The sequence below is a fragment of the Schistocerca gregaria genome, chromosome 5, assembly GCF_023897955.1.
Source record: "Schistocerca gregaria isolate iqSchGreg1 chromosome 5, iqSchGreg1.2, whole genome shotgun sequence".
Taxonomy (NCBI): Eukaryota; Metazoa; Arthropoda; class Insecta; order Orthoptera; family Acrididae; genus Schistocerca; species Schistocerca gregaria.
The window spans coordinates 235972115-235999514 of record NC_064924.1 but is presented as its reverse complement, the minus strand read 5'-3'; the positions used below and the strand labels follow the sequence as shown (position 1 = coordinate 235999514).

The 27400-nt window shown below is 41.5% G+C and overlaps 1 protein-coding gene across 6 annotated transcripts in view; it reads right to left on the bottom strand.

Moving 5' to 3' along the window:
- The window catches only part of LOC126272075 (high affinity cAMP-specific and IBMX-insensitive 3',5'-cyclic phosphodiesterase 8), a 1931196-nt gene that overhangs the window by 50474 nt on the left and 1853322 nt on the right, over positions 1–27400 (bottom strand). For all 6 annotated transcript variants that reach the window (XM_049974623.1, XM_049974624.1, XM_049974622.1 and 3 more), the window contains one exon: positions 5857–5984. In XM_049974623.1, coding sequence (XP_049830580.1) covers positions 5857–5984 — 128 coding nt within the window. The remainder of the gene's footprint in view (positions 1–5856; positions 5985–27400) is intronic.

Here is a 27400-nt window from a genome sequence, read left to right as displayed (position 1 = left end):
TAATACTACAAAACACTCTGGACAGTTGAAGCAGACAGTGATCTAGATCTAATAATGTTCATGGAATTACAGGGCACAGTAACTTCGAGCAAGTACAGGAAGACTCCAGGGTATCATAAAATAAATACTGAACTGATAAAATATGCATCAAATACTACAAAATTAAGAATACATGATTTTATGGAAGTGCTACAATTTTAACATTGCTGAAACCACATTATCAGGTGCCCAACATGGTTTTCACACAGGAAGATCATGTTCAGACTCTACCTTCACCATGACACAACTAAGAATAGAATCTGTGCATCTCCATTATGAAGACACAATCAAGAGCATTTTAAGCACACAAGCCCATATGAGTTAAGATTGAAATTGATAATCAGAACATAGATCAAGTTACTACATTCCAATATTTTTTTGTGTAGGGGGATCTTTAGGAAGACAAATGAAGAGATGGCTTGATCAGTTTTGAAGGAGACAGAATTGGTCAGAAGTCCTTGATGTAGATGATTATGATCTGAGGTATGACACTTTCTCCTTATAATAAATTGTAAATGGCCTATTAACTACTTCTTGCAAAATTCTAAGGTGTATTTTAAATGAAACCGTTCTATTAAACACCTATGTCAATGTACTACCATATTCTGTCTATATCTACAGAGTGCTCCTAAAGGAAAACAACATCAGGCTTCAACACACCACCATGAGGCAATAGAGATGGAGCACAAGTTTGGATTATTTTGTTAAGGATGAGGAAAGAAACTGGCCATGCTCTTTTAAAGGAACCATCCCGGCAAGCATGGAGCGATTCTGGGAAATCACAGAAAACATAAATATGGATGGCCAGAAGAGAACTGGAACTGTCATCCTCCCAAATGTGTTTTTAGAGTGCTTCTAACTTCTCTATATACATGCTAAGGGATATGGAGGTGACTGAGTAAGCAATGCTTTGAACAGGAACCCACACCAGGAAATTAACTGTGCAGCAGGAAGGCCCACATATACCGGGTGATGAAAGCACTGGTAAGCTATGTTGGCTTTAGTAATTACTAAATTTGTAACAAACTAATACGGTTAACAACACCAAGAGTTAACAACTGTCACTAGAGGAAGGGGCAGTGAGTGTACATGTATGTTTCATGTTAATTGGAATTGTTAACACACCCATTAGTTGGTTAGAAAAGGAATAATTGCTGAACTCAAGTCATACTAACATGGTTAACAACACAAACTGTTAACAACTGCCAATTGAGGAAGGGAAAGTGAGTGTATGAAGTAGCACAAAATACTACACGTTTCATGTTATGTGGAATTCTTAGCACATTCATTAGTTGGTTTGAAAAGGAATAATTAACAGATTCACAGCAAATTACTAACACTCTTCCACACAGGAAATGGGATGTTGTGGATAACAGTATTTCACGTTTTTGCTTCTATTGCATGGAAATGGTACATTGCTGTCACAAATTATACATGTTTAGTTCTCACTGCAAGTACTCAACATGTACAGAGAGAGTTCAAAATCACCCCCTATATCCATTACACTGCAATGTGCATGCCCATGATATTCTCCACTACATGTATAATCTTACCTTGTGTTCTGGCTGCAGCTGCAATACAGTCACCTGTTGGTTTATACCATATACTACACTGCTTGATATTACAGCTGTGATGTGAGGAAGGATAGCAAATAATGAAGTTTTACTTATAGTTGTAAACAGTGGAGCAGGAAAGATACAATTTTAGGGTACAAAATTTAGTACATACAGCTGTCACCTCTAGCAATAAGAAAAATTCTAACCTAACCAACTGTGCTTGGATGAAAAATATGAATGGATTTATTTTTCAAAACTGCTTCAACTCCATGTCCGAGTTCATCAATTGTAGGGGGTGGTGAGGGGCGGTGCACCAGTCTTGTAGCAAACCATGAACAGAATTTTTCAATGTGTGGCAGATCTGGAAATGTGCTGGCCAGACCAACATTCCATATACCACCAGTGTCAAGGCAGATGATCTGACCTGCATAGAGTCAACATTTGCTCTTCTGGTATCTGGTTGAAAGATAATTTCACAGAGACTTTGAAGGTAGGGTATAGTCACCAGTCTTGACATATCAGAAATGTAATGGCTGCTGTCCAAACTACATGCTATGCACACCCGAGATGACGCAGTTGTGTGCCTGATAGTGACCCACACTGTCGCTCTACATGCTCAGCCTGTATGATGATGACGACAACGAACACAATCTGGCATCATTCATTCTCCTCTGAGCCTCCACACATGGATACATCCATTGTGCTGCTTTACATGGAACAGGGAACTTGTCTGAAAAGATGATGTGATGCTACTCCTTTATTCAATATTTCTGTGGGGTACACTGGGAGCACCATAGGGTTTCACATCCTACTGACAATGAGGTGATTAAACATATAAAAAAGTATGGATTGGAGAAGGGTTCCAGAATTTGATTTAAAAACTTACAGCATTCACAGGAAAACTAGATCTCTGTGGCAAGATGGGGTTTTGAATCTTATTTCTTCTGAATGCAAGGCCTGTGTGTTATCCATGGTAATATGGGGCTCGTGATATTGTTATAGTTCTCATGCATCTTAATCTTAATTCTTTTACTACTAGCAAAGTCTGTAAGTTGGTCTAATATGCTATAGGGCAGGGGTGGGCAATAGCTTTTGTTCAGGGACCACTTTGTGGAAGCAGAGGTTAGTGGAGGACCACCACTTTTAAAATTATTGTGTGCTTAGTTAAGTCTACTTATCAGTAGAGGTATCTACATCTACATCTATGTGATTACTCTGCTATTCACAATAAAGTGCATGGCAGAGGGTTCAATGAGCCACCTTCAAGCTGCCTCTCTACCATTCCACTCTTGAACGGCACGCAGGAAAGAGCACTTAAATTTTTCTGTGTGAGTCCTGATTTTTTTATTTGGTCATAATGATCATTTCTCCCTTTGTAGGTGGGTGCCAACAGAATGTTTTCGCTATTGGAGGAGAAAACTGGTGATTGAAATTTCATGAGAAGATCCCGTCGCAATGAAAAAGCCTTTGTTTTAATGATTGCCACTCCAATTCGCATATCATGTCTGTGGCACTATCTCCCCTATTTCGTGACAATACAAAATGAGCTGCTCTTATTTGTACTTTTTTGATGTCATCCATCAGTCCCACCTGATGCGGATCCCAGACCACACACCACTCCAGAATAGGCCGGACAAGTGTGGTGTAAGTAGTCCCTTTGGTAGACGTGTGGCACCTTCTAAGTGTTCTGCCAATGAATCAGAGTCTTTGGTTTGCTCTACCCACAATATTATCTATGTGATCATTCCAATTTAGATTATTTGTAATTGTAATCCCTAAGTATTTAGTTGAATTTACAGACTTCAGATTTGTGTGACTTATCGCGTAATCAAAATTTAGCTATTTATTTTAGTACTCATGTGAACTTCATACTTTTCTTTACTCAGGGTCAATTGCCACTTTTTGCACCATACAGATATCTTATCTAAATCATTTTGTAAGTTGTTTTAGTCATCTGATGACTTTACAAGATGGTAAATGACAGCATCATCTGCAAACAATCTAAGAAGGCTACTCAGATTGTCTCCTATATCATTAATATAGATCAGGAACAATAGAGGGCCTAGTATTACATAAAAATTCTGGCTGTCTGAACAGGCTGCACAAAAACCATTAGCTGATCACATGCAGCCTGTGGAACACTGTTTGCCCACACCTGTGATTAGGTATTGTGCTTCCCATTTGTTTTATGCTTTGCAGTGTTAATTTTCAGATGAGATACCAGTTAACTCTCTCTTATATTTCAGAGATTTGGTTATATGTCACTGTCAAATTCACAGCTGCAGCCTGACATTACCTCTCATCTTCTGTTCAAAATAACACAGAAGCTTTTGTGGAGGTCTTGCAGAACAGGCATCCAGGGGATAGAAGCTATTTGGGTGCCATTTATAACTGTGCTGCATATTGTGCAAGGAGTCCCAGTGATCCTGGTACCACTGAGGGACTTTCCAAAGGCAATTACAATACTGTCTGTGTGTTGTGAAGGATAGAAAATTTAGCAAGCATTTTATACATAATCATATTATTTGTGCATAACAAATAGTCAACAGCAGTTGCTCAGATTTTACTAATAAGATTGTAGTTCTTTTTGGTTAGTGCCATGCCACCTGCAGGGGGGAAAATAGACATTTAAATTCTCCATTTCATGTTTTACCACATTCACAACATGGGAACTCATGAAAATGTATTAACTGTACACAAAAATAAAATAAAATGTGGCTGAATCACATCCTTATTATCAATATCCTGTTCCTTTAAATAAAGTGAATCAAGGTTATTGGGGAATATCTGCAAGTACTTTTTTGTAACTTTTGCCTCTTTTAATCCTAGACTGATTTCTTCCATAAAGCTGTGAGGGCAGATCACCAGTCATGCCTGGCTAACTGTGTTGGAAAGAGCATTTCTCACATAAAGATAGGTTCTGGGTCGAGTCCTGGACACAGTTCCTGCCAGGAACCTCAAAATACTGCATACTCTGATGTTAAGGTGAAACAATTCATACTGCTTCCACTTGCTTTCCCACTCTTATTTGTTAATCATACTGTTAGTTCCAATTAATGACAGTTTGAAACCATGAGTTTGAGAAATATTCACTACCTGTTTTGTAAATCTGTTCATATGTCCACTCAATACTATTCTTGAATGGCCCCTTAGCCATAAAAATTACATTGGTCAGTCAGCTGCTTGTTTTTCTCTATTTCTTGCTTGATATCTAGAATAGGTTTATCAGGTGTCTGCATCATACTGGATGAGTGCAAATTCTGAAGGACACCGATATTCTTGAAAAGTTCTTAGGTGGGACTACTCTACAGCACATCTCAACTTATGTGAAGAACACGGACATTATTTTGGAGATGGAGACTTTTTTGTGGTACACAGCGCTTAGGCACATTTTACACTGTTTCCCTCCTGGGATTTTCCTCCATCAGTATAAATTTGGTGGACATCTAATTACTTTTTTTTAGTGACATTTCACGTTTTTAGTTTGATATGGGCTACTGCCCAGGTTGTTTTCCACACCCTTTTAAGTAAGTGCCAGACTAGGTCCACATTATTGCCAAATAAATGTGGCCTGCAATAATCTTGAACATGGAAACACACAGAACAGGGACATGTAAATTCTTCTACTACTACATTTCAAGACATCTTGCATGCAGAGCACTAATGCCTGTTATTTTGCACTGTACTAACTGGTTCTGAAATTCTGTGGGCTTAGCAGGGACTTGCTGAGATGGGTGTGTATTAACTACATATTTTATGTTATTCAACTCATAACCTGCCATAATGGAATAATGGATTTCAAACTGAAAATAAAGAGTATTTTGGCATTTTTGGTGGGAAGATAATGAGAGGTTGGGGCAAGAAGTTAATCACAAAGGCTTTTGTACCCCTGTCTACAACATCCTCTCGCCTTATATTGTGGAGACTTTTATCTGTTGACTGTAGGGGACTGTGATAGGTGTATGTATGATGGTATAATGTTTATTTTGTTTGCTGATGCGAGAAGGGAGACATATTTGGAATTAAATACAGGACATAGGTCTCATGTGCTTAGGAAATTCACATTGCCACTTTTACCCTCCCTGCTGGCCAAATACTGGCAATGAAAAGTTTCTCTCACCACTATGATTCAAACTCCCATGACACAGCCATGCATTATCCTCTTTGCCTATGGAGACAGGTTTTTGAAAGTCAGAATCATCCAGGTTCACAAGACGGAAAAGTGATATCTAAAAAAAAAGAAGAAATTGTGTGTACAAACCTTTGAAGATATTCACCCTGTCGTCAGACAGGGTGAGTTTGAAGGTGAGCGCCGCATGGTGTGACTCCAGAACGCACATGTCATTGTACAGGATGGCCAATGGGTTGCCTGCATTGCACAGGAATGCACTGGAACACAAAAGAAGAAATTGCTCAGTGTATAATCCAACACTGGATGATGTTTGTGGGCTTTCAAAAACATCACATCAAGAATGAAATTAAGTGAACTCACAGAACAAAGTATATGCAGACAGCAGAATACTTCTGTGGGGATAACTTGTGCATATTTGTATTGCACATGATAGCACATGATAGTTGGTCTCTACTAATTTTACTTATAGTTTTTATACAATATAATAAAAGAATAAAAAGCACTCCATCTCCAGGCCATGAGTGGCCTACTGGGACCATCAGACTACTGTGTCATCCTCCGAGGAGGATGGGGATAGGAGGGGCGTGGGGTCAGCACACCGCTCTCCCAGTCATTATCACGGTATTCTTGATCGAAGCCACTGCTATTCAGTCAAGTAGCTCCTCAATTGACTTCACGAGGCTGAGTGCACCCCCAAGAATGGTGGCTGGATGGTGACCCATCCAAGTGCCGGCCACACCCAACAGCGCTTAACTTTGGTGATCTCACGGGAACTGGTGTATCCACTGCGGCAAGGCCGTTGCCCATAATAAAGGACTACCCAGTTAAAATTGAATGTGATTTGGGGTGTACAGGGTGCGAAATTTAGCAATGAAGGCAACAATGGTAGTAACCCAGCTGGGCTTTGACTTGAGTTGATTATGGGTACAAAATTCCATTATTGCGTACATTCCATTATTGCTGCAACTCTTTGCCAGGGTTCATCAATTACAGAAGCTAGCAAACAGTGGTGTGCCAAGCTCTTGGCTACTCATAACTAGGTGTTTCTGGTGGTGCTCCAACAGTGGAGCATTGTCTGTGTTGAGATAGGACAGGTCAGTATGAGCAACATGCAGCCTTTATCCTGATGACAGATGATGCCACAGAGACCCAAAGATAGTGCATTACCACTAGCTTCAACATTTCAGAATTACAAAGTCTGTTGTCAAAATCAGTGACTATATGAAGCAGAGGTTACTGTGTGATGCACCCAGTATAAAACCATACCATCACGCTAAGTACTTGTTGCTTATGGCAATGATAAATACTGTCTGGCTGCATTAGCTTTTCTTGGAGCCTGGACAGATGGGTATGAAAGACTGGGACTAATCTGAAAAGATGACTTGGTTATTGTTGGGTGCAGCACAGCTGACGTGTTTCTCTGCTGCACCGTCATGGTTAGCCATAACAGTGGTCCCTATCCTGACAGTTCATCAAGCACCAGGTGCCTTTGCATTGTGTGTCTGTGTGTGGATACTTACCTTGCTACAGACAAACCTGCTTCCTAACGAGAGGCATGTGACATAGATGTGTGATCCAGCATGGGTAAGTAAACAATATGTCTACTCTCTCAGGCACTAGTCGCACAGCATTATCTTTCTGAAATGTAATCCCAGGACGACTCAATATGAGGTGCAACAAAACGAGGTGTAGAATATCTCAGTGTACCCCTGTGCTGTGAGGGTGAAAGCAGATGACCATCAAAGAGGTCCTGCTATGAAAAGAAATAGTACTATAGACCATCACTCCTGGTTGTCGGGCCATATGGCAAACAACAGTCAGTTGATACTCCATTGCTTTCCAGGGTGTCTCCAGGCATGTCCTCAGTGGTCAGTGGGTCTTAGATCGAAGCAGGACTCATCACTGAAGACAATTCTAATTCCAGGTCAAAGAGGGCCTGAAAATCAGGAGTGATGGATTGGGTGTCATTTCTTTTCATAGCAGGGCACCTTTGGTCCTCAGTTGCGGCACCCATACAGCACAGCGGTACATAGATGACATTTTATGATTTTGTTGCCTTCATGGCAATCCATCTTTGTATTACATTTCAGCAAGATAATACCCACCGGCACACAGCGAGAGTTTCTACTGTTTATCTTCGTCCTGGCCATACCCTACTTTGGAAAACAAGTTTGCCGGATCTGTAACTAATTGAGAACATTTGGAGCATTGTGGGTAGAGCTCTACAACCATTTCGCGAGTCTGACAACTGAATGTGCCAATTGGACAGAACTTGGCACGAAATCCCTCAAGAGGACAACTCTATCAACCAATAACAAGCCGAATAGCTGCTTGCATAAAGACCATAGGTGGACCATTGCCTTATTAACTTGCTCACTTTGCAAAGTTCTTTCTCTTGAATCGATTATCCAGTTTTCTAAAATTGTAATAATACAAGTGGCTGTACTTGCACATTCATCTACCGATTTCCGTTCCATTCCGATAATAATTCCTTCATGGTTCGTCGTTTTCTTTTGAGACTACATAGATGTGACAGGAGCTGAGCGTTCCAGGAGTGCTAACATTGGATATAGACGCTTCTACGTTTCGTTGGTAAATGACACTATAAAACACATGATATGCACAGACAGTTGGTACAAAAGTCCATCTGTTTTCCACTACTAGCACCAAAAAAAGAAGAAATAGAGTAGGTAGAGTCCACATGAACAGAAAGGTACACCAAAACCTGAAACCAAACTGAAAAGAGGTAAGATGAAATTTAGGTTGTTGTGGTCAAAATTTTAAGGCATATACTGCACTTGAGTGCGGTACTAATATATTCAGTAAAAACTGTTAGGAGCGCTAGCACTAAGAATTTAAGGAAATAAGTCATACATATTTTTTATTTGTTGAAGCAAAATGTCTTCAGACCACAGTTATTCAAGTAAGGTTACAAATTATACTTATCTACAAGAAAAGAAAATAATACGTGGGGACGTTCAATAAGCAATACAACATACTTTTTATAGGCGAGTTTCGGTTGAATAAATACGGAATTTGATTTGGGACATCATGGAATGTTCTCGCTTCAGCCCCTATAGTTTCATGAATCTCCGATAGCTGGCGACTCTGTACGTTGCCTTCAAAATGACTTCTGCAACGGAGGTGTGTTCCAGGCAGAGAGCTGTCATTGTGTTTCTTTCGGTGGCAAACCAGAACATTGCAGATATTCATAGGCGTTTCAGAATGTCTACGGAGACTTGGTAGTGAATAAGAACATGGTGAGTCATTGGGTGAGGCGTCTGTCATCATGGTTCTGCAACACTACTGCAGATACACGTCTGGGACATGTTTTATTAGATTCACCAGACCAATAACAACAAAAGAAACGTAAATCGTGCTTTACTTTAACCTAATGCAGTTTTGCGGTGGCTTCGTATTAGCGAAGTTGCTAAATTTCAGGCAAAATATTTTATTAGCAGCAATTCTGTAACTAAACATTTGCGGACCTATGTCTATATGAACTTTTTTCTTTAGTTTTACTTGTAGAATAACGTATTAAAATATGTGCATATCTCCGTGAATCACCCTTTATAGAAATGTGAAGACAGGAATATTTCCAGTTTCCGTGGCCAAAAGTGTAGCAACAGTTTAAATCTGAATCAAAATATTTTTTCTGTGTTCTGGTGCCTCATACTTTTACTTACATTGGAGAAGCCAAAAACATACTGATATGCACTGCAAATGAAAGACGTACAATACAGAACAGAAAATTAGCAAAAAAATGTAAATGATAATAAATACAATAATACACAGAAAATCAAAATAGAAGTAATTGCTAACACTTGTTGGCAAGGACAAGTAAATGTCCTTTCGATGTTTTCAGCGTATAAAAATGTCCCTTTTTGCCTTCAATGTACTTTGCGTGGATTCTCAATTTAAACGATTATTGTTTATACGGTCTGTCACGACGGCTAGCGCTGTACACTGTTGGTTAATGTCCTATGATCTCTTTCTATGCAACAGTCTTCTACTTACGAACTTCATTCGTCCGTCGCTCTCATACAGTAAACGTGAAACATTCATACCAGTAACTTACATGATACCACCAGCTTTAGCACCTCCTTGTTCCTACCTGAGACCAACATCCCCTTTATTTACTTGAGATCAACATCCCTTTCCTAAATACTGAGTTGCGCTACCTAATACCTCCTTATGTTCCTTCCACCGCAGATTCAAACTTCTTTGGTTCCCTCTAACAGATACAAAACTCTTGGACTTTTGAACAACATACGTTCCAATTCAAAAATGGAATAAATTTGAAGGGTCTCTATGGATCGGCTAGTTTGTGGATTTTATGATCATTACTTTCTCTCAGCACTCACATCAGCCTATATTTCTGTGTTTATTGTGTTACGGCAAGTGAAATATTTACTTCTCGGTTCCATTATCAAATTTCTATCTTTCGAAACTTCGATGTGCTTTTCAGGAATGGTAAATTGTTTTAGATTATGACATCTTCCACCATTAGCCCATATTTTTGCATTCCTATTGTTACGGCAAGTGAAATGATTTATTTGTCTGTTCCATCATTAAATTTCCATCTTTCGAAACTTGGACGTGCTTTTCATGAATAGTACGAGGGCTATCTACAAAATACATTACGTTTTGGAATTAAAAATAAATAAAGTATTGGAATTTTTTAAAATTATATACAGATGAAAGCCACACTTAAATACTACTTTTCTACACAGTTGCCATTTGAATTAAGGCACCTATCGTAGCGATGGACGAGCTTGACAATTCCTTCGTCGTAAAATTCGGCCGCCTGCGCCTTCAACCACGTGGTTACCTCTTCTTGAAGCTGTGCGTCGTCATCAAAACGCTGCATAGCCAACCACTTCTTCATTGCTGGGAATAAGTGGAAGTCGCTCGGTGCCAGGTCGGGACTGTGCGGCGGATGAGGAAACAACTCCCACTTAAAAGATTCAAGAACTTCACGAGTGGCATTTGCCGTGTGGGCCCGGGCGTTGTCGTGAATCAGTAAGATCTTTGAGCCCAACTTTCCCCTGCAATTGTTTTGTATTGCTTTTCTGAGGTTGTGCAGAGTTTGGCTATACCTTTGAGAGTTAATTTGTAGTGACTCTTTCCAGGAAATCCACAAAAATCACACCTTTTCTGTCCCAAAAGACAGTCGCCATCACCTTCCTTGCTGACATTGTCTGCATGCATTTCTTGGTTTTTTGGGGGGAATTTGTCTGCCCCCACTGCATTGACTGCAATTTTGTCTCGCAGTTGACATGCTTAACCCATGTTTCGTCACCAGTAACGAAGTGATCGAGTAATGAGTCGCCATCTATCTCGTAAGCGTCCAAAATCGTTAACGCTACAGCCATTAGCTGATTTCTGTGAATCTGTGCCAAGGTTTTTGGTATCCATCTTGCACAAAACTTGTGGTAACCAAGCTTTTCGGTAGTGATTTCGTGCAGCAAACTTCGTGAAATTTGTGTAAAACTTATAGAGAGTTCCGTTATTGTGAAATTACGGTTTTCACCGACCGCGGCATCGACTTTTTCGACAAGTTCGGCAGTCACTATGCTGGGTGTTCCACTTCGCTCTCCGTTGTGAACGTTAGTTCCGCCATTTTTAAATTTTATGACCCATTGACGCACTCCACCTTCAGTGATTATGTTGTCCCCATACACTTCACAAAGCTGCCGATAGATTTCTGTCGGTGTACAGTTTTTTGCAGTCAGAAACCTTATTACAGCACGCACTTCACACTTCGCGGCATTTTCAATTAAAGCTGACATTTCAAACTGTCACGGTTTTTTCCGTCGGAGGTTCGAGTCCTCCTCGGGCATGAGTGTGTATATTGTCCTTAGCAAAGTTAGTTTAAGTTAGCTTAAGTAGTGCGCAAGCTTAGGGACCGATGACCTCAGCAGTGTGGTCCCATAAGAACTTACCACAAATTTCCAAAAATCAACACGGTTCTATAAGGAGATGCATCGTACGCAGCAAGAACATGAAATTGAAGGAATCACGTCACTGTGGTAAACAATGTGATGTGGTACAGTGTGTTGTGCCTCGTTTTGAATTATATAACTCAAAAAAATTTCAGAAATGTCTTCACTTTAATGTTATCTATAGGGAGCAATCTATAAGTAATGCAACATATTTTTCTTCTCGGCCGCTTTAGTGGTTGAAAAAATTCGGGATTTGTTGTGGAACATTGTGGAATATTGCCGCTTCAGCCCCTATAGTTTCATGAAGTTCCAGTCGGTGGTGGCACTATACGTACCCTTCAAAAGAGCGTCTGTAACGGAGGTGCATTCAAAGCAGAGAGCTGTAACTGAGTTTCTTTTGGCGGAAAATCAGCGCATCATTGATATTCATAGCCACTTGCAGAACTACACTAACTGGCAATGTAGAAAAGCATGGTGAGTGATTGGGCGAGGAATGTGTCAACAAGGTCTCACAAACCTGTCCAGTCTCCCGCGTACCGGCCTGTTGCACACCACTGTGACTCCTCCAGTATCGGAACGTGACGACGGATCCCAATCAAACACCTTGCTGCACAACTGGATGTCTCTGTTGGTAGTGTCGTCCACCAGTTGGGTGGCAGTATGCCCACTGGGTTCATCGCACAAGAGCATGAAGAGCAACGGTGGGCCAGCTGTGTGGAATTGCTTGCGCGATATGAGGATAGGCGATGAAACATGGGTTCATCACTTTGAGCCAGAAAAAAAGTGGCAATCGATGGAGTGGCGCCACACCATCTCTCCTCCGATGGGAAAGTTCAAAGCTGCACCCTCAGGTAAATTCATGCCTCCGGTCTTCTGGGACTCTGAACGATTTATTCTGTATAATGTCCTCTTTCGTGGCACAACGATGAACTCTGAAATGTATTCTGCTACCTCAGGAAATTGAACAAACTACTTCAGCGTGTTCAGTGCCACAAAAATGTAAACGAGCTTTTCCTCCTAGATGGCAACTCAAGGCCTTAAGTACACGCGCCCGAGAGGAGCTCACAAAACTTCATTGGACTGTTCTTTCTCATCCTATATCTCGCACCTTGTGATTCCCATTCTTTGGACCAAGAAGCAGTACATGGATGATGTTGAGTTTATTGATTAAGATATTCAAACTGTAAAAGAAGATAGTCAGAACAATTATATTCAAAAACAAAGAGACACTTGTAAACCATTATTTAAAAAACTAAATGTTTTGCCCCTCCCATGCCAATACATACTAGAATTATTATTCTTCACCAAAAAAAAGTATCAACAAAATTATCAAAAATATGGATTACCACGATTATGACACAAGATCAAAAAACTCTCTAAGAATACTTCCCCACTCAACAAAACTGTACAGTGATGGTGTCAAGCGCATGGGAATAAAATTATATAACCATCTTCCGACTTTTATACAAGAAATCCAAGAAATAAATAAATTCAAACAGAATCCAGGAATATTTGGAATCAAAATTGTCTTAGTGCATGATAATGTATCAAAGCTGAATGTTGTTAAGTCAATTTTGTCACATCATGTAACAATTCTCTGTAAAGCTGTAACTGTCTTTTAACTTCTACAAACTTACAGATAGTGGGCCATAAATTGTTTATATGGAAAGTCTGGATAAAAACATCGGCCATCTGTACCATAAGGCTCTAGGTAAACTCTTGCGTTTGTCCTTACCAAAACTGTAGAATTCTGTAATTAGTATCTCTTCTGTGGGGAAAAACTAAAGTGAACGTCGAACTGAAAACGCCTGACAAGGCTAATTTCTTAGTGAACGGTGAAGAATTAAAGACTAAATTATTGAAGCGTACATTCCTTCTTTCTTGTTCACAAACTGGTAATAGTCGGAAAAGCAGATACCGAATTTGAAGAAGCGGAGATTTTGGAAGTCGTGCAATCTGTCTTCCCCGTTATGGGTGTTCACAGGTTTACGAAGAAATTTTCAGACTGCATACCTGTTTGTTCATCTTCGACTCTCAAAATTTAGCGGAAGCTGTGTTTATCCATGGAACTAGATGTCCTGTAGATCATTATGTGCCAACTTTCAGGCATTGCCTTAAGTGCTTTTGCCACAGAGACATCAGTAAACAATGTCAGTCCCAGAAGAGATTTGTCAAATGTAATGGGTCTCATCTTTTGAATTCTGCATCTCTCCTATTGCTATTTGTGCTCACTGTGGGAACACACATCCGCGGATCAGTCCTTCAGGGATGCGCTGAACATTGCCTGTATGCCAACTTGTCTGTCACTGGGTGGACAAAAGCGTTCCTGACTGCGCCAATCATTGCTGCTTGAACAAATTTCAGCACTCCAGATTTTCAAAACCCACAACCCACAAATTTTCCCGCCGCTGGCCGCCACAAGAAGGTCAACAGTGCAGAAATAGGGACGGAACTGGATATGTGGATGTGCATCAGTAGACAAACGCCTCTCACCGGTCTTACCGGCGGCGGCGGCACCAAGGTAACACAGTAATGCATAAGGGGCGTTCAAAAAGAACGAGCCGGAGGCATAATTACAGAAACCAGTAACTGTATGTTAGAAGTATTGACTCTGGCTGTTGAGACACTTGTCCCACTGTGACACAAGGCGGTGAATGGCTGTCTCATAAAATTCCTGGGGCTGCGATGTTAACCTGTTCCTTACGTACAGCTGGACGTCGTCGTCCGAGGTCAATCGTTTGCCCCTCAGAGCCTATTTAAGGGGACCAAAAATGGCGTAATCACAGGGAGAGATGTCCGGACTGTATGGACTGTGGCCGAGAACCCCTCATTTGAATTACTGCAGGAGTGCCGCGACTGTGTTGGCCGCATGAGGCTCTGCATTGATGTGGAGCAGAATGTGAGATTGCCTAGTCGTTTTGATTTGATCGCTTGGTTAAGGGTGTTCAAGGTTTGCGAGTAACGCTGGGCATTCACTGTTGTCCCGTGCTGCAGGAAGTGAATCAGAAGAGGGCCACCTTGGTCAAAGAAGAACATCAGCATAACCTTTCCTGCACGAATGCGAATGGCCATGGCTTTTTTTTATGGTAGTGACCCTGGATGCTCCCACTGGAGCCTTTGTCGTTTTTATTCTGGCTCAAAGAGATGACACCATGACTCAACTCCAGCCACCACTCGTACCAGGAACGCATTCCTTTCCCGAGCAAAGTGCTGCAGATGAACAAGACAGTGGGCCATTCGACATTCTTCCTGGTGTAGTTGAAGACTGTGGGGCAACTATTGGGCACACATTTTGCACATTTGCAATCGTTCCTTCATGATCGTGTGAACACTTCCGACGCTCAAGCTCAATCCAACCATGGGGGCTATGGCGTTCACTGCCACTCGGCGGTCCTGGGTAACGAGTGCATCCACCAGCTGGACGATGTTATCGATAATGCAGTGTGGTGCTCCAGACAGTGCATCATCGGCTAACGACACACGTCCTTCCCTGAAGCGCTTGTGCCACGCCTTGACCCTTGCAAGGGACATGCAGTGTTCGCTGTACTCTTGTGTCATTCGTCGACGAATGTCCGTTTCTCTTACTCCTTCCGCTGTCAGAAAACAAACAACACCTCTTTGCTCTTCTTTTGACGCCTCCACGTCACTGTTTGCAATGCAACTAGTAGCGTTAGATGATTGATGCATGCTGCTGCTCTAGCTCTCTACAGTCACGTGACGCGCATGTGTGCCCTCTAGCGACGGGCTGTGAACTTCCACGCTCTGGTCGGAACCACACCTCGTTACCGGTTTGCGCATTCCAGACTCCAGCTCGTTTCTTTTCGAAAGCCCCTTATACTTGTGTGGTCTCAGTAGTGCACACTGCTATACCTCACTCAACATTCAACAACACCTGTAAGCCATAATCCCTTTTAGCCTGTTGGTCACAGATTACCAGCGCCACAAGTACAAATCAACGACACCCTCTAGTTCGTGCTATGGATACTTCCCCGAGGCGTGGAAGATTGCCAGAATAATGCCAATACCAAAGCCGGGCAAGGATCTCTCACACCCTGACAGCTACAGACCCATAAGCTTACTGCCGACGCTGGGAAAGGTATTGGAAGGTGTTCTCCTGAAATGCATGCTGGACATCCTTGTGGCACACAACATCATGCGACCGGAGCAGTCTGGCTTCCAGGCGAAGCTATCGGCTCAGTTACAACTACTCCGCGTCACGGAATCTATCCAAGACAATTTCAACAAGAAAAAAAACATACCATTGAAGTCTTTCTCGATATAGAGAAGGCTTACGATAAAGTATGGCGACGCAACTTGATCGTCAAGCTCCGACGTACCACTCCCCTGCCGGACTGCTATTTAAAACGTCTCGACAATTTTCTGCAGGATCGTAGATTATATATCCGCATTAATGACATGAATTCAACAACATGGCCTGTCCTTGAAGGACTTCCACAAGGATCGGTCATATCTCCACGGCTGTTTAATTTATACATTAACGACCTCCCGACGGTGCCACATGTTACTGCCAGTTTCTATGCCGACGACACAGCGCTCCTGACTGCAGGAAACAGAATGGACCACCTCGTCACACGGATGCAGCGCCAACTACATTTAGCGGACCACTGGGCCCACAGCAACAAAATAACGGTAAATGCAGAGCAAACCAAAGTTATTGTCTTTACACGTCGGAGACACACTGTCAATGAATGCCTACGGATATAAGACCAGCCACTCTCCTGGGCAACAACTGCAAAATACCTTGGAGTGCATCTGGACGCCAAACTGCCGTATGGTAATCACATTATGGAGAAGAAGACACCTGGCCTTCAAATGCTCGGAGCTCTCCTGCCATTTCTGAAGAGCTCGTACCTCAGAGAACGCATGAAACTCCAGCTGTACCGCGCCATAGTCGAACCATCTATTTTCTATGGATCGACCTCATGGGGTATTACGTGTGCCACTAACTACAAGAAGTTACAGGTTATACAAAGCAGATGGCTACGATGGATCACTGGAGCCCAATGGTAGATCCGAAATCATGATACTCATCGAGCCTTAAAGCGAATCTTACCTCTCAGGCAAGGTCAAGGAGAAGGCACGAACCTTATTTCGGAAGTTGGACATGATACGCGATAGTACACCACAACTCACCACAGGAGGTACTGTAGAACCCTCACGCAACCATAAATATAACGTACCGAAGGCGATAGTATTTGAGCCCCCGTAAATGTTATCCCTACGTAATTCTACATAATTTACGGACATAAAATCCCTTAGCACTTCAACACACTGTTTTCAAACACACGCCAAAAGTAGCGAGTTACAGGACCCCTCTGTGTGCCCAAACTAAAGCTGATAGAAGAATAATTAAATAAAGCGAAAATTTTTACCCTTTCCATTAAAAATCAACGAAGTTGATCGCACTTCAGCACCACACACACACACACACACACACACACACACACACACAGAATAGTTCGTGCTAAGCTCATCGATATCATGATATATGTTTCTGACATAGTCATTCAGAATATGCGACAGAATACTGTTACGAACGATACTAATATTCGATAACTCTTAACAGGCATATTTCGTTCTTTTTCTGCCTAAATTATGAAGCCTATATTAGTATTTCAGTGGGATGCTAGATCAGCTAACTCCATCAGAGAGAGCTTGCAACGAGAGTTGTTCATTAGTAGCCTGACATAGGCCTCTTATGCGAAACATGGTTCAAGTGTCAGCAGACTGTTCGCTTTGAAAATTATTTCGTAACAACGGAGAGCCACCTCCACGGGAAGGGTGGTATTGCGATAATGGTAAAACATTCGCTGCCACATTAGCAATACGCACCCAATGTAAGAAACAACGATACAGAAGTAGGTGCTGTGCGGATACAACACGCTCACAAAACCTTTACGGTTGTATGAACTCCCAAGCATGCTCCAGATAAAAAATTAAAAAATAGGTCCCCAACTTATTTTATAATTGAAATAAATGATTGTAGCTCCGTCATGAGTTGCACTAAGAAGTATCTTTTTTATTTGTTGATGGTGACAAGTTGTCTCGGTGTATAAGGCTCTCTACCGCAGCAACGTGGAAGGCGACTGTAGACGATTAATAAGCTTGTTTCGGTCTCTGTTTATAATAGGTGGAGATGGTTCAAATGGCTCTGAGCACTATGGGACTTAACTTCTGAGGTCATCAGTCCCCTAGAACTTAGAACAACTTAAACCTAACTACCCTAAGGACTTCACACACATCCATGCCCGAGGCAGGATTATAACCTGCGACCGTTACGGTCGCGCGGTTCCAGACTGTAGCGCCTAGAACCGCTCGGCCACTACGGCCAGCAATAGGTGGAGAGCTGAATTCTGTTAAGTACCGTGGGGAGGAAATATGGCAGACAGAAATGGCAGAGCTTTGATGAATGTTAACTGGCGATAATAAGCTACTGATTGTCAACGATGGAGCTCCGACAATGTTATCTGTGGTGTTGTTCAAAGAGTGAGGACCCGTGTTAAGGTTGGTACCTCACGACGGAACCACAAGCTGAGAATAGCCGCTTTCAGATGCAGCCACGAATGAGAGACGTTGGGGAACGAGCAGCCTCAAGAGGCTTAGTACAACGCCGCTGTTGGAAGTCTACTTACGCCAGAACGCAGGGCCGTCAGCCCCACCACAGAATACACAGTATATAGAAGGGAAAGCAGACGGCGGCTCCTTTGATTTGAATGAAGTCAAGCGTTGCGCTCGCCGCCCTATTGAAACCGAGTAAAAGCGAAACTATAGCTGCTGACTACTAAGGCACCAAAATGACATTCTTAAGAAACGGAAGTAATCTAACCGGCGATATTATAACTTTTACGAAAGGAAACGCTATTGAAAGAAGTTGTTATAAATCTTTAGTTAAAACTTATCAAATGAGCTCCTAAATTCATTACTGTTCACATCTTCAAGCTGTGAACTGCCACTGCTTTTAGCTTCGGACGACAATGAAGCTACTTTGTTTTGTAAATATCGTTGTTTCTCTTGAGCAATTTTATTTTACTTCTTAAATTTTCTTTTCTGGGACTTCGAGCTGCCACTTCTTTTCCAACAGAAACATTTGTTAAAGGACATTCTGCAGGCGCTGGAGTGTTTGTATCAGTGCTGGAATTTTCATTCATGTTTTCAACCTGAAAATAACACATAGGTATTATTTACTTGTATGTCTGGATGAACAGTCATTAATGACTGTTGACAACCGTCTGAAATTAATTCGAAATAAATTGACTTGCGCGGATAGTCAAAGCTGTTTAGACAACCGCTCGCATTAAGCGAGAATTCCGCATTCGAGTCCCGGACTGGCAGACAGTCTATCTATAACTAACACAGCTGATCCCAAAATATTCACAGTCGGCTAATATATTTCGATTTAACGTAGGCATTGCTTTAAGTGAAGATAGTAGGCTGCATTAAAACTTAATTTCTAAAAGTGTTTTGGCATTCTAGGCTCATTCAATCAAATTATGTAATATAAATCATATTCGTTTAATAAGTGACAATTGATAAGTATTGGAAATAAATTTTTGTCAATCTCTTGCTAAATATGAGATGTGTTTCAGATTTGTGGCATGCCTTCAACTTCACCATTCTCTTCCAGCAGTAAGTACAACAATAAATCAGGATCTCGAATTTGAGAAACATACGTTTAATTCCACAAGCTGTTCACGACTGAGCTGCAGGCTACTTACACATGGCAGCGCGCTCATATAGAAAGATTGTAACTTCTGTTTTCTCCATACTGAAGTGGGATGTGCTTGTTCTTCCAACTTTACAAACGGTTTCGATAGCTTAACCACATTTAGTACACAGCAGTGTATCACCTAAAATGAACCACAGTAGCCAGCGACCACATTTTTCACAGCAAACCTTACACATTTTATGTTGCAGAACACTAGGAAATTGAGTATGACAGCAATTGTGACTAATATCGAAAATGTAGGTACCTCATCATCGGGCTGTGATATGAAACTATAAGATATGAAAGAAATCAATTTTGTGCTCCAATTAGGTTCTTCAGAATCGAAAGAGGGGTGTTATATAAAGTAATTTAGGAAACGCACAAATGCGAAACAAATCTTGGTAATCATTTTTGGAAACAGTGATAAATAGAGTATTATATTTTAACTAAAGTTCAGTCTTGAACATAACACTTATGTCTCAATAACATAGGTGACCGGCTTCCTTCAAGGAAGCCATGGTTCTGAAGATGGTCATATAAATATAACCGAAACCGGTCACCTATGTTATTGAGACATAAGTGTTATGATCAAGACTGAACTTTAATTAAAATAAAAAAATTGAAACAAATCGTTTTTAATTTTTTTGAAGGAATAGGAGAACCCCTACCGAAAAACTAACTCCAGGAGTTGATTTAACTTTGCTTCATTTACATTCAGGATTTATTACGGTTTAGTGATGTTTAACTGTTCACTACAAGAAAATCGGAAAACTCATATTTTAGTGTACTGTTACCAGTGGCTCGTTAACTTTCCCGTGTGGCCTTTTCTCTTACCACTTCTCACTGTATGTTTCTAGCTTTAACAGTTCGTCAAATAACTGATTACTTGTGGATAATCCCAACAGCTAAAATGCACAACTAATAAAATAAACAAAACATATCCGTGCGCGTTTGGCTTTTTACTCTATTTCAGCATGATAGATTTCTCGCATGCACATTAAATGTTGGTGCATAGACTGCAACCGAGTTTCCACTGTTTATACTCTCTATTCTTTGACCCAGTTCATTGAAAGGTCGTTCTGACAGCAGCATCATACAATTCAGATCCAGGAGCGGACTTGGGTCATTAGTCAGAACAGTGTACTGGAATTTACAATTAAATATAAAGTGAGATCTGACTGTCATTCTGCAGGGTTTAAAACAGCTGTGACGTTACAGTGTTATTCAAGAACAGTTCATCATTGAGTTCTGCGATTATATCAATTACTGTATGTCGTCCCTCATGAGGATATGGATACCTTCCAAGTTAAGTATCCTGCAGTAAAGTATTTTACTGAAACTAATCTAATCTTCATTATATGCTGTAGCATCTGCTCGGCGTCCTTCAGAAGTTGAACCTATTGAACTGTGGCTTGCTATGGCTTGCTATGAAGTATAAAAATGACGACGAATATGTTCTCACGTGTGTTCAAGTGTGTTTCCTCACCTGTCATATACAGGGTGTCCCAGGAGCTATGATCAGTATTTAGGGGTTTGACAGAAACGACCTTTTGAAGCAAAAATGCCCAGTGAACGTGCGCTCTAAATCCCATACCGCAAGAGCTATGAGTACTATTTCATCTTAGATGCAATGAAACACATCTCTTCCACTGCAAGCTCATTGCTTTCCATGTTTTGGGAGGATGTAATAAGAACCAGAACAAGAAAAAAATTAATCGGCTCTAAAGTACACAATTTAAGAGCTATGAACACTTGTTCAGTGAAAGAGGTATATTTCACAGTATCGAAAATGAATAAATGTTCATAGCTCTTAAGATATGCGCTTTAGATGCCGTGTTCACTAGACAATTTTTTCTTGTTTTGATCCAAAAAACCACCTCTCAAAATTTGGAAAGCAAAGAGGCTGCGGTGGAAGACATTTGGCTCACAGTATCGAAGATGAAGAAGTGCTCCACGTTTATTGGACTTTTTTGCTTCGAATGATCGTTTCTGTCATATCCTTGAACACTGACCATTCCTCCTGAGACATCCTGTATAAACATGGCGATGAGTAAGTTTGATTAGACTTCCGCCCTCGTCTGCCAGTGTGAACACGCTTGTTGTAGCGCTAGATGTATTTAATCATGTCGCAGACCCCACGTAAACTATCACTACACGAAGTTGTTCAATTTCAGCCGCAGCAGATTGAATTGTTGCTGCTCAGTTTTCAACGGATGATGAACTTAACTGCACCACGGCCAGTTGCTGTACCAAAGTTTCGCCAGTTTAACTGCGAGGAAGAAGACTGGTCAGAATATCGCACTCAACTGGAAATCCACTTCTCTGCCTACAGCATTAAAGGCATGGCGCGCATTGCAATTTTTCTGTCCACTGTCGGAGCCGATGGCTATTGTCTACGTCTTAAATTGTTTTCCAACTCTCTCCCGGAAGATATTGAATAAGAAGAATTCCTTAGGAAATTCGAAGATCCTTAAGACGCATAGATTCATGTCGCAGTGGTGAGATTTAATTTTTTTGTCTTAAGAAGCACTCTGATGAGCAATTAAATCAGTGGATTGCTGAACTTAAAAGGCTAACAAAACAATGCAGGCTCAAGTGCTCGTCAGATGCACGCGTACTAGCTGCTATCCTAAAGTTGCCAGGCCCGGACTTGAAAACATTGGTGTCAATTATAGTGGCTAAACGTATTGTAGACACAACTGAAGTTGATTTTGAGTCTCCTTCGTTCATAGTTCACAAGGCACTTAGTCTACACTTGATGTTAAAGTGAGTAGAAACAGGGATCATTTTAAAGGTAAAGGTGAAACCTTCGAGTCTTGTTGTACACGAGGCGTACTACAGAATAATGTGCGGAAGTCTTGTCCAGAGTGTTTTCCTACTCATGATAGGAAAGCATGTCCTTCTTGTGAAGCAAAGTGCTTCAATGTGCTAAGCAAGGTCACATCTAGACCATCTGTTTACAATGCCGCCAGACATGAAGCCAGTCTAACGTGAAGCCACAGAGTGGCTGTCAGCAAGTTTGTGTTGGCACAGCCAAGTCAGTACGGCTGGCACAAACTCTTGCTTTTCCGCTTCACGGAAACCTTCTTCTGTGGTCCAGAGGAGAAGAACAAACAGGTTATGCAATTCAGGAAGGTCCACAAGGCAAATAATTTTCAATTAGAACCAGGTGGGTCTTTTTCCCTCATTAATAAAGGCATCTATGATATGATGGGTAGCCCATAGCTCCAAAAACCTACTTCTATTTTGTCTGTTTACGACAGAAACAAAATGCCACTACGAGTACTTGGCGTGCGCAGTTTGCCGGGGATTATCCTCTAGAAACAGTACGAACATTTTTGGCTTAGACTTGTTTGATTTGTTCGAGCTGTGCATAAAGGACAATGTGTTAAAATCAGTCTTTCAGTGACCCATAGGCATGTTCCTGATTGTGCCAGAAGTACAGTAAACTTTCTGAACCAGTGTTAGGAAGTGCTAAACATTTTGAGGCGCACGTTATTGTTAAAGACAAAAAGCAATCTCGATTTTTTCATGTTAGGCCAGTCTCTCATGTTATACTTGAACAGGTTGCAAAAGAACAGCTATGATGAAATGACAGTAGCGCAAAAAAAAAATTTCTGCAAGCCATTTGGCAGAGCCCCTGGTAATACCTAAAAAGGCATCAGGAGGTTTATATATGTAGACTGATTTCAGAGCCACGATAAAACCACAAACTGTCATGGATTTTTCTCCTCTCCCAAGACCGGAGGAACTATTGGACAGATAGGGAATAGGCAGATTCTTTTTGAAGACTGATTTACGTTAGGCACATTTACAGTTGTAGCTGGACGAGCAATCTAAGCAATGTTTTGTGATCAACATTCACCTGGGATTGTTCCAGTTTCAAAGACTACCATTCAGAAGTGTTGCAGCTCCTGCTATTTGTCAAAATTTCCTGGAACAATTAACAGCTTAGCTTCTCTCGTTGTAATTGCAATAATCTGCTCAGATTTTTTTTCTTTAATTGAATTGTTATGTTGTTCACCAATTGCATCTTCTAAACTTTACACGTTAGTTAAGGCCATAGGAGAATGGTCTTTTGCGACTTTACTTCTGACCAAACAGCGATTCTGGCAGCTAGACTACGAGATCTTTCTTAATTCTGCCTTTTGAGTTCCTATGGCGATACTTCCACAGAAAATTTCATCCCGTAACACAGATTTATTAAGAAGTCGGATTCACATTTTCTTCGATTTAGCTTAAAAATTCTTTCATAATGAAATATTTTCCTAAAAATTTCCTTCCCCTCCTTAAACTGCTTAGGGGTTGAATTTCCAAATACATTAGAACACTATTTTTTTAATTTCTAACTGAGAAGTCAAATACTAGTTTTCATAGACGTAGCCTTTCTCTGCCCGGGGACTGGGTGTTTGTGTTGTCCTCATCATTTCATCATCATCTTCATCATCATCATTCGTGACAGTGGGTAGATTGGATTGTGTAAAAAAAGTTAAACTGTGTGTAAAAATTGGGACTTTGTATGGGCGCTGATGACCGCGTAATTGAGCACCCCACAAACCAAACATCATCATTATCATCATCATCATAGACATAGATTTAAAAAAGCTTTATTAGGATTTTAGTAATGATTTATTTTCTAAAAAAGCTGTTACCCACTATTGTTCCCCTTAGTGGTTGAATTGCCAAAAATGCTGAAGCACCTACTTTAATTTCAGCCAGAGAATATAAATACCAATTTTTGTAGCTCTACCTTCAAAATCGTCTTATTAGCAACACATTTTCAAGAAACCTTTCATCCCCTGCTTTCCATCCACGCAATGGAATTTCGATAAATCCTTTATTAAACGACGCATACAGTATGAAATCAACACCCTCTGCAAATTTCAAGTTTCATCCTTACTGGTTTGGTCTGGGTGATGATGAGTCAGTGAACGAGTTAGTCAGTCGGGACACTGTCTTTTATACAGGGTGAATTACCTTCAGCTTACACAGCAAATGTTGCGGAAATGCAAAAGTAACACTGATAAGTGGTTTTCACAGAATGGATTGGTAGTCAGTAGCTCGTACTGTTAGCCAATCAATAGACTGTAATAATGCGTAGAAAGTTCATTTTTTATGCAAATGTACACCTTTTTAAATGAAACAATGCCTATTGACAGTAACAAACAAAGTAGGGTAAATTAGAATGTCAGTGGTGATCGTTGTAGAATATTAGTGGGAGTCGTTTACAAAATGTCGCATTTTGAAAAGTTTCCACACCGACACCTGTTTGCGCCATCCAACTTGCGTAGCTGCTAGGTAATATGGTGTTATGTTTGCTTACAGTGTGCTTGTGCGATACTTGAGTGCAGTGTGACTTGCTAGTCAGTTAGTGTGCGATAGTCGACGCAGTAGGTCGTGAGTGGACGATGGGATTTATCAACGCAGACAAAACCAACATGCTCGTGGTATATGGGGAATGTAGGAGAAATGGAGTTCGTTCTTGTACAGTGTATGCGGCAAGATATTCCAATAAACGTCAACTATCTCGGCAATTATTTATCAACCTCTTCAACCAGTCAGTGAAATTGGTTGTGCAACACCCAGACAACGTAACGGAAGGAAACAAGTGAGGCAGAAGAGGAGGAATTTAATGTTCTTGCTGCTGTTGCAGTTGATCTGCACGTTAGCTCCCCCGCAATGAGAATCATGTTAACGTTTCTGTACATGGGCAGGATCTCCAGATGTATCACGTACCTTGTTTAGTGATGTAGCCACAGTTACCAATCGTAGCCAGGTAAACCACCTAAACATGCACTATTGGGCTGTTGAGAATCACCAATGGTTTTGTCAGGTGGAACGTCGGCGCCCCTGAATTGTCAACGAGTGTGGGATAGTGAACAATCAGATGATAGACCCGTTTTTCCTAGATGGAACACTGAACGCGCACAAGTATGGCAGCCTTCTAAAGTTCCATCTTCCACGGATGCTAGAAGAGATTCCTCTGCAGACCTGTGATACCAACATGATGGTAGTCCAACGTGCTACAGCATGTCTTCACGAATTGTTTCCAAATCGTTGGGCTGGACGGAGATGACCTGTACCTTAGCCGGCCCATTCACCTGATTTGACGTCTGTAGCCTTTTTTTATGCCGAGGAAGCTGAAAGATGCTGTGTATAAGGACACACCAACTACACCCGATGATATACAATGACGTATTACTGCAGCCTGTCCGCCCCGACAGCTGAGTGGAACGAGCCGCGTGGTACCAGGTGGTGAACGGGAAGTTTGTAACACGACAAAGACTACACGCTATTGGGATGACGGATTCCCCCCTTTGTCCACGTTGCCATCTCGTGGATACTGACGGATACCGTTTAACATGCGGATCGGCGTTAGAGGTATGGCTGCTAGTGCAGAAGATCCTCGCCTGCTACCTACGAATCGCGCCTCGCACAAGTGAGCCATTGCTCCTCCTTTGTCCAGACGAATACTTATTTCCCACCTGCGAAGACTCACGCTCTCACATGGTTTAAAGGATTGTCCATATACCCCTTTCGAGATGATGAGAAGATGGTGCTTGATTACTGGCAATTTCACCAGGACAGTCATAGCACACTTGAGTGTACACCCCAATACCGACAACTATTTGCGAACTATTTGTGGTGTCTTCGATAACCCCCCTCACAGTTGGGGAACACCGGACAGAGCATGACCGCCTTCATGGGGCTCCACACGCTGCGAAATGTTGTACCAATTGGGAACATGGAATCTGTACGCAGATGGGCCATGCACATGGAATGGCGTGCGGGATTTGGTTACATTTTTCTTTCTTTATTAACTATCATCACACTATTAGTTTCAAATTCTATTTCATAATTTAGAAGGAACTCTTGTTCTGTTGTTGTTACGGATGTACATTCAATTTTGTTTGTCGTAACTGAAAGACGCCTTTTTCCATACAGAGAAAATAATTTACAATTAAAAAAAAGTTGGTAGAAAAATATTGTCAGCGTAAAAAAAATAAGAAAAAGTGGTCAGCGTGACGGATTATCGTCCTACGGGCCCGGGTTCGATTCCTGGCTGGGTCGGAGATTTTCTCCACTCAGGGACTGGGTGTTGTGTTGTCCTCATCTTCATTTCATCCCCGTCCGGCGCGCGGGACGCCCAATGTGGCGTCGAATGTAACAAGACCTGCACCAAGGCGGTCGGACCTGCCCCGCAAGGGGCCTCCCGGCCAATGACACCAAACGCCAATTTCCATTTTTCCACTGCAGCCTGCTCGGACATCGCTGAAATGCTCGCACGTGTGCAGCAGTCGTTCCATACTAGATTGGAAGCGTGTACTGTCGCTGCCGGTGGTCATTCTTAACACAAACTGTGATGATCAGTTGTCTCGTTACTGGTCAGAATCCACATAGCCAATGCACGCACTTGTATTGCTTTTTAATGTGTGCTACCACTTGTATTGTACAAAATATGAGCCGGCCGTTGTGGCCGAGCGGTTATAGGTGCTTCAGCCCGGAAACGCGCTGCTGCTACGATCGCAGGTTCGAACTCTGCCTCGGGCATGGAAGTGTGTGATGTCCTTAGGTTAGTTAGGTTTAAGTAGTTCTAAGTCTAGGGGGCTGATGACCTCAGATGTTAAGTCCCACGGTGCTCAGAGCCATTTGAACCATTTTTGAACAAAATACGATATCTTGTAAACGACTCCTGCAACAAACACCACTAACATTCTAATTTATCCTACTTCAGTTTGTTAATGTCAGTAGACATTGTTCGATTTAAGAACTGTATTTTTCCACAAACAGTACACTTCCTACGTGTTATTACAATCTGTTTATTGGCTAACAGTACTCGCCCCTGCTAACCCATTCTGTGAAACCCGCACATCAACAGCACCTCCCACTTCCACAATATTTGCGGTGCAAGTTTTAGGTGCTTCACCCTGTGTTCAAGTGTTCAAGTTCTCACACAGGCTGCCTTACAAAGTAAAACAGAGAAAAGTTCTTTTTCTTCCAC